The sequence below is a fragment of the Magnolia sinica genome, chromosome 15 (assembly GCF_029962835.1).
Source record: "Magnolia sinica isolate HGM2019 chromosome 15, MsV1, whole genome shotgun sequence".
Classification (NCBI taxonomy): Eukaryota; Viridiplantae; Streptophyta; class Magnoliopsida; order Magnoliales; family Magnoliaceae; genus Magnolia; species Magnolia sinica.
In genome coordinates, this window is record NC_080587.1 from 71,775,024 (window position 1) to 71,784,198 (window position 9,175).

General features: G+C 42.9%; 1 protein-coding gene across 1 annotated transcript; it reads left to right on the forward strand.

Annotated features, from left to right (window-relative positions):
- The first annotated feature begins 4,438 nt into the window (after positions 1-4,438).
- Positions 4,439-6,993, forward strand: LOC131227149 (phenylalanine ammonia-lyase-like). The gene has a single exon (XM_058222873.1). The coding sequence runs from the start codon at positions 4,524-4,526 to the stop codon at positions 6,825-6,827; it is 2,304 nt and encodes a 767-aa protein (XP_058078856.1). The 5' UTR covers positions 4,439-4,523; the 3' UTR covers positions 6,828-6,993.
- The last annotated feature ends 2,182 nt before the right edge of the window (positions 6,994-9,175 follow it).

Below are 9,175 nucleotides of genomic sequence, written 5' to 3' on the forward strand. Positions count from 1 at the left end.
AAATTATGAGATGGGAAGATCGCAGCCACCGACTTGGGACTTGGGAGTGGGAAAAGTTGCGGAATTTCTCTTGTCAACCGTTTATTTGTAGTACATATATTGAAAGATTACGATTGTATTATCAAGTGTAATTTGGGATATGGTCCATCCATGACGGTTCCCAGCATTTGATGGTTTGGATTATTAAACACTGGGCCCCACTTGCACAGAAGATAACCCGAGTATAGTGGTAACCTTGGTGTGGAAAATTGGAATTCCATGGTTGGGAAGCGGATTGGCTACTGACCCTGCCACTAGCCAATGGCTTGTGGTCGGTGCTATGTGGACCCTACCATGATGTATGTGTTCCATCCATACGGTCCACCCATTCTTCCAAATCATTTTATGTTATGATTCAAAAAACGAGGTTGACCTAAATCTCAAGTGGACCGCACAGGGTTGATTGAACGCCAACCATTAAAATTTTTTTAGGGGACACAAAAGTTTTGGATCAAGCTGATACATATTTTTTTCCTTTCGTCTAAGTATGTATGACTTAATCAACAGGTTATATGTCAAATAACCATTACAGTGGGCCTTAGAAGGTTTTGAATGGTGGACATTCAATCACTACTATTTTCCCATAGTGTGGTCCATATAATATTTAGATCTACCTCATTTTTGGGATCTAAGTCCTAAAATTACTTTTTAAAATGGATGGATGGCGTGGATAAAACACATATGTCATGACGGGTCCACATAACACTGACCACTAGCCACTGGCTGATGTCAGCGTCACTAGCCCAACCGCGTCCGGTTGGTGGTAGATGTATTACAACGGTCTACGTAAAATTTCTGTTCGTTGCAATTTGGTGGTATCACATCATCACACACTGCATTTAATACAGCGGAAACGGATTGGCTACTCCCCCTGCCACCAGCCCCGTGGCTGATAGTCAATGCTCTTTGGGCCCCACCATGATGTATGCTTTTCATCCATTCCCTTCATACATTTTTAAAGATTATTTTATGCTTAATCCCAAAAATGAGCTGGATATAAATATCAAGTGGACCACACCATATGAAAACAGTAGCGATTGGATATCCACCATTAAAAAATCCTCCTAAGGCCCACTGTACTGTTTATTTGACCTCCAATATCTTGATTAGGTCATACAGGCCCAGATGAACGGAAAAAACAAAAATCAGCTTGATCCTAAACTTTTATGGACCCCCAAACTTTTATGGCCCCCAAAATGTTTTTAATGGTCAATGCTCATTCAACACTGTTTCCTGTAATGTGGTCCAGTTGAGATTGGGATATACCTCATTTTTGGTCTCACACCATAAAACAATCTTTAAAAATAGATGGATGGCATGGATGGAACACATATATCATGGTGGGTCCCACAGACCACCGACCACCAGCCATTGGCCGGTGTCAGGGGGTGTAACCAATCCGTTTCCTAATACAGCAGTGTTGATAATGTTAGTGATGGTGTGGAACAATCAGGATGCAGTAAAACAAGAATTTACTGTTTGAGACAAGTAGAGGAGTCGGATTCGTCCAGAGGGTTTAAATCTAACACCTGGGATCAAGGTTCGTTAATACAGACCAGCAGTCATATGCATTCCAACGTGGATGGGCAAGGATAAAAATTAAAATCCCCAATAATAAAGATGTACTTTTCTTTATTTGTGACCGACAGACTAAGATTAAGAAAGGAAACATAAAAAGGGTTAAATAATTTGGGGATCACATCGTTGTGTTCGGCTTTAGGTTTGTTTTTTGTCAGGCGTGGTATGCATGAGTGTGGTAAAACCGATAAAGTTATTTAATACAAGTCGATCAATATCGACTTGAAATAAGTAAATATGTCTGACATAAATAGATTGGTCACTTACTCAACTACTTATAAAATAAAATTTTATAATAATCAACTAATAATTAAAGGATAGGATTATTCCTCCAAAGATATGTTACTCTATGTTTCTCATCACGAACAACTTTAATTGATCATTAGGACCAGCCATAAGATTACATTTCTTGAAAGAACAGTATGATATAATCTACGGTACGTACCTATGGGTATCGAACCCAAGAGCTCGTATTGAAACTCTGCATAGTCTACCACTGAGGTAAGGCCTCAAAGTCAGTTTTTATTGCGGCATGTTCTCACTGGTCATTCTTACATTAATGCAACGGTTACATTAGTTAAAAAGTTTTTCTTTAGATTTTTTTTTTTTTTTTTGTGATGTTTATCTATTGTGACCATTTATCGCCTTTTGTATCTTGATCTACACAATATATTTCTTCCTTCACTCATAAAACTTTTGAATACCTCAACTATATCTGGCCATCCATCGTTCATTGACATGTAAAATTAAATTAATGCCAGTTATAATGCTACACAATAATGTTCTAAGTATTTTTAAAGATTTTTCAATTCAGCTCCTATTTCTCTTGCAATCCCTCATGTTGTCTTTTTTTTTTTTTTTTTTAAAAACAAAAATGGTCATACGGAGACAACAAAAAGTTTTATCTGTGAAATCTTCAGGAAAACCTAGGAATGATAGATCAGTGGTCTAGATTACAAAATCATTGACCGCACATATAATAATTGGAAACACGTGTATGGTGTTCAAATAAGTGGGCGACGCATCATATAATTTCTCTGTAAATATACCCTTTTGTCTTCATTGATTTAATAAAATAGGATTGGCGGCTCGATCTTCCTTTTTGTATTCGCAAATAGGGAGGCATGTACATCTATACATACCGTTTGTGTGGCCCACCTGGGCGTAAGGATATACATCCAAACCGTTCATTAGGTTGGGCCTTCATGTTTATCTCTTGTACCAGAATTTTTCCTGATCTAGAACGTAAATGGGTCATACCACAAAAAAGAGTTGGAATGGGGACGTACACCATTAAAATATTACAGCCCGAGTGTGAGGCCCACCATATTTTTGATATGAAATCTAATCCATTCATAAGACGTAACACATACGTATGATTAAAAACTATAAAAATCATACCATTTAGAAACTTCTTCGAGCCACATCATTCCATTGTGAAGGTTTTTAGGCATGATTCTACATGGTGTGGATCTTTTGAAATTTGAACCGGCTTGATTTTGGGATCCTACGAAAATACGAGAGGGATCACATGATGGACGGGTTGGATTGTATTCAAACATCATTGTGGGCCTCACAGATTGGGAGGCGGTGGAGCGTACGTTCTCCGTACACCACGTTGTATAAAATGGTTGTTACACCAACGTAGTAGAGGAGACGCGGTTTCGCTGGTGACGCTGCCACAGTGCCACTAATCAGGTGGCTGGTCGTTGGTGCGATGTGGGCCCCACCATGATATATATATATATATATATATATATATATGTGTGTGTGTGTGTGTGTGTGTGTGTGTTATCCAACCGTACATCCATTTTTACGCATCATTTTAATAATTTACCCCAAAAATGAAGCATATAAAAATCGCAGGTGGACCACACCATGGGAAAACAGTAGTGATTGAATGTCTACCATTAAAAACCTCCTAGGGCCCCCTGTAATGTTTATTTTACATCCAACCTTTAAGTCATACAGACCTGAATGAAGGCAAAAAATAAAATAATATCACCTTGATCCAAAACTTTTGTAGCCCAAGAAGTTTTTAATGGTGAGAGTTCAATCAACACTGTGTGGCCCACTTGAGATTTTGATCTACCTAATGTTTAGGGTCACACCATAAAAGTATCTGGAAATATGGATGGACGGCATGGATGAGACACATACATCATGTTGGGATCCACATAGCACCGACCACTAGCCATTGGCCAGTGGCAGGGGGCGGGGTAACCAATCCGTTTCCGAACCGGCTCTGATGGGGTACCTACTCATGCTAAATAGTCCACACTAACACCTGAATCAGTGGTTCGTTGGGATCTCCACCGTACACCTTCTCGATGCATGATGGTTGCAACTGTGACCCAGTTCCAAAAATATGCTCATCAGATCATCATCATCTAATCTACTGGGCCATTTTGGTCCGTCCATCCTTTTACAGGTCAAAGATCAGCCAATCAGGATGATCATTTATTGACAATAAGACCCAATTGACGAACCGTCTCCATCACAATGCACGTACCCCACTCGATAATTGAAATAAGGGGACTACCAATTTAGATAGTACAGCAGGCGACGATATTTCTCCACCTACACATAACACATGCCAAACCCGAGTATCTTTTCTACCCAGTCAACGGTCCAAAATAAAAAAAGGCCCACCAAACACAAACAGCCAATGGAAAGTTTCCACTCTCCTTCCATGCAAGTGGTCACAAAAGGAACCCAAGTCCACCAACCCCATTTGGATTGACCTGACCATAGACCGCAGCCTGGGCCCACTGGGTCCCATTCCCCCCATCAACCTCTATAAAATCCACCCCACTCCTATCATTCCACTCACCCATTCATTCGATATCCTTCTCATAATCTCCCTCTCATCTCCTCCTTTAAAATTCCAAACCCCATCTCAACCAATGGCCCACACGAACAACAACATCCACCGTCCAATCGACTCCTGCCGTCCTCCAACACTCCCCCTCCCAAAAGACGGCAAGAACCCAATCTCCGTCTCCGGTACTTCCTACGTCTCAACTCCTCCCCACTGGAAGAAAGCGGCGGAGGCCCTTCAGTGCACTCACTTCGATGAAGTCCGTCGCATGGTGGCCCAGTTCCAGCAATCCCAGACCGTTGATCTCCAAGGGACCACACTTACTGTAGCCCAAGTGGCCGCCATTGCTCGTCGGCCCATCGTGACCGTCAAACTCGATGAGGCTGCCGCACGTGCTCGTGTAACAGAGAGCGCCACGTGGGTGGCAGACAACATCGCTCGTGGTGCTGACGTGTATGGAGTCACTACCGGATTCGGTGCAACCTCACAAAGGCGTACTAACAAAACCGCCGATCTGCAAACGGAACTGATCCGATTCCTCAACGCTGGTGTGATCGGAAAGGAGATGCTACCAACGAGCTATTCAAAGGCGGCGATGCTCGTTCGAACGAATACACTGATGCAGGGCTACTCCGGCATCCGATGGGAGATTCTCGATGCCATGGCCCACCTCATGAACAAAAACCTAATTCCCAAACTCCCAATGAGGGGGACTATCACTGCATCAGGAGATCTCGTCCCTCTATCCTACATTGCTGGTGTTATCACTGGCAGGCACAATTCTCGAGTCGTCACTCCAGAAGGTGAGGAGATTACAGCAGTGGAAGCACTGAATCGAGCTGGGATTGCAGGCCCGTTCGAGCTACAAGCGAAGGAAGGACTGGCGCTTGTTAATGGAACTGCTGTGGGATCTGCTGTCGCAGCTACTGTCTGCTTCGATGCCAATGTGTTGGCTCTGCTTTCTGAAATCCTATCGGCGATGTTTTGTGAAGTGATGCAAGGGAAGCCGGAATTCACGGACCCTCTGACGCATGAGCTCAAACACCACCCGGGCCAGATCGAGTCGGCTGCGATTATGGAATACCTGCTCGACGAGAGCGATTACGTCAAAGAGGCGAAGGTTCGTCATGAAATGAACCCGCTAACGAAGCCGAAACAGGATCGGTACGCTCTTCGGACTTCACCGCAATGGCTCGGGCCACAGATTGAGGTGATCCGTGCAGCGACTCATTCGATCGAGCGGGAGATTAACTCCGTGAACGATAATCCTCTGATCGACGTGGCCAGGGATATTGCCCTCCATGGCGGGAACTTCCAAGGAACTCCGATTGGGGTTTCGATGGATAATCTTCGTATCGCCCTGGCTGCAATAGGGAAACTGATGTTCGCCCAATTCTCCGAGCTGGTCTGTGATTACTACAACAACGGATTGCCGTCGAATCTCAGCGGCGGGCCTGACCCGAGCCTGGATTATGGATTCAAGGGAGCTGAGATCGCGATGGCGGCTTACTGCTCAGAGCTTCAGTATCTAGCGAATCCAGTCACTACGCACGTGCAAAGCGCTGAGCAGCATAACCAGGACGTGAATTCGCTGGGACTGATCTCAGCTCGCAAGAGCGCTGAAGCTATTGAGATCCTGAAGCTGATGTCTTCAACGTACATGGTCGCGCTCTGCCAAGCTGTCGATCTCCGACACCTTGAGGAGAACATGCGGGAGGTTGTGAAGCATGTCGTCCTGCAAGCGTCGAGGAAGACGCTCTACTCTGACAATGATGGGTCCCTGCTCGAGTCTCGATTCTGCGAGAAGGAGCTGGTGCAGGTGATCGAAAATCAGCCCGTTTTCTCTTACCTAGACGATCCCACGAATCCGTCTTACTCTCTGATGCTCCAGCTTCGGGAAGTTCTCGTCGAGAAGTCTTTCGAAGAGCGGAAGTCAGGCGGCGAAGGTGCTGACGGAGAAGACGGTTATTCGGTTTTTAAACGGATACCTGTTTTTCAGAAAGAGGTGAGGGAGAGGCTGGAGGAGGAAGTGCCGAAGGCGAGGGAGAGATTCGACGGTGGGGATTATCCGATTGCGAATAGGATTAAGAAGTGTAGGACTTACCCGATTTATCAATTTGTGAGGACTGAGGTGGGGACCACATTGCTGAGTGGGGCCCGGAAGGTGAGTCCTGGTGAGGATATTGAGAAGGTTTATGATGGTATTGCTGATGGGAAGCTTGGGGAGGTGATGATGAAGTGCTTGGCATTCTGGCGTGGGTCTGCTGGACCGTTCACGCCGAGGTCTGCTGTTGCATCGCCAGCTCAATGTAATCCTGAGTACTGGGGGTGGTTTGATAGGGTGAGGTCACCGTCTGCTACCAGTGGGAGAGGGTATTGGAACCTTTGAACGGAGTGGATCAGATGATGGATAGATGGATTGACGGCCTGATGAATGGACGGCTGGATGATTATGTTTTCCTTTTGCATTTCATTTTTATTTTTAAAAGGTGATTTTATGGTGATATTATCGTTGAATGTAAGATGATTTCATAAAAGAGAATATTTGCATGGAAGACTTTGATTTTATGTGGACCTTGAGTTTGTACAAGTGGGCCCTACCATGGATGGACTGATCATCAAAAGAATTCAGATATGGTCGCCCTCGGAGAGTTTTTTGGGCATTGTTTAGGGTCAATCGGATTAACGGTCTGGATCATCCCACTTGTATTCGGATCTTTTCATCTGGTGTATTTTTTTGGGCATTGGCCCACTTATGTCTGGCCCACCATATCCACTGTTCCATTGCCCCAATCATTCAGTCTTAGCAGGGGTGTACATGGAACTGGTAGAACCGGTAAATCAGACCGAATCGATCACACCGCACGGTTTGAATCGGTTCTAAAGTGCACCCATTCTAATTTTGGTTTTGAAAATAAAAAAATTCGATTAGCTCAGGTCAGTTCTCAAATTGATGTCTTACAGAGCCTAACCAAACTGTGGACCAAACCATAGAACTGAACTTGAAACCAAATTGTGAACTGGACAGTAGAACTGAACTCAGAACCGAACCTAGAATCAAACCATCCCAATCAATAAATTTTTAATAAATTATATATTTTTGCAGCCCTAATTTCTATTCAAAGACTTCTAGATTAAATTTATATTTTGCAACATACTTGTGGTCTGCTACTTTGCTACGAAGTATATTATTAAGCTTAATTGAATTTGTCTTAAAGCTATCTTATGAGTTTACAATATATTATACTTGTCTATTTAACTCGTGATTTATGATTTACAGTGCGCTCTCTTTACTATAAATGTCTTTTTGCATACTTTATATAATATCTAAATCATTCATCCAAGTCAAACAGACAACAACACGAATGAACATGAGCTAGATTATAAAAAAAAAACATGCAATTGGATTGGATTATAAAAAACCTAGAACCGTAGAACCGGTTTTTACCGTCCGGTTTCAATTCGGATTATCCTGGAACCAAGACATTGTTCCGTCCGGATTCACCCCATAACCATATCGAACCAACCCGTGTGCACCCCTTCTGTATCAGTGCTTTGCATCAAGTGTATGCTTTAGAATCCTCTCCTCTTTAGTTCGTCTAAATGGGCCTCATTACACAATCATCTGACCCATTGGTATGATAGGCCTTACTTTTAGTGGTCCAAGAACCAAAAATCTCGGAGAAATCCTAACCGTCCAATTGATGGCTATAATGAGATGGGTTAATAAAATAATTGGACCATCCATGTTCATGGGTAATAATCCTACGTGGGGCACATCATATCAAAAGATAGGATCATTGGGCCCTGGCCCATTCGTGCAAACCTGTCATCCAGCCTCCATACAGGCATTACGTGGATTTTCTTTTTAAAATTTACAGAAATGTAGGTTCCGGCCAATTGCCTCTCATGAGGCGCACACGGACGAGATCTGGACCGTTCATTTGGTAAGGCAGATAGTGAAGCGGCAGCAGACCAAAAGATCAATATGTTTGGACGATACTAACCCTTGAATTAGCGGGCATACAAAGCGCACTAATTAGATGGTTAGGATAGTCCGATAACTATAAATTTTTTATCAGTAGGCAATCAATAGAGAAGTCAGCATGATGAACGGTTCGGATCATTATACATATTTTCTACGAGCGCCTGCAATAGATTATAAGAGAGGTCAGTTATAGTTCAGGAAATCGGCCGGACCCTTTGTAACGGTGTAATTGCCTAATCATGATCATCATCATCATGCTTCCCCCATCTGGGTCCACATGCTGAAACGGTCGGCTGTTAAGAACCGTTGATTGATTTTTGGTGCGCTACCCCTATGGGATAGAGTTAGAAAATTACAATAAACGGATAATTACTACTCTTGATATATGCAGATGAATTTGGACCACTGGAAGAAAGGTTTTTTCCTGGGTCTCCTTTAATTCAGTAGATCAATGTTCTTGATCATATTTTATTATAAATACTTAGATAAAAGATTATCAAAATATTGCCCACATGATGAATGCTTCCGATTAGTCAACTACTTTTACATGTGGCCCATGCATAGACGAGTGATCTTGAGCCATGACGCAGGGAAAATGATATCCCATGAGATATTTTTAGAGAATTTTATGAAAAAAAATAATAATTTTCGAGTTACTTAAGGGAGTTGAGTCATGATTCTTAGATAGCTTCTTACGCTAATGTTTATTATCTATTTTCTTGTACTTTGCATTAGGTTCTTGAGCTGAC

Excerpts from the sequence above, each read along its gene's own strand:
- LOC131227149 (XM_058222873.1), top strand. The coding sequence starts at position 4,524 with ATGGCCCACACGAACAACAACATCCACCGTCCAATCGACTCCTGCCGT.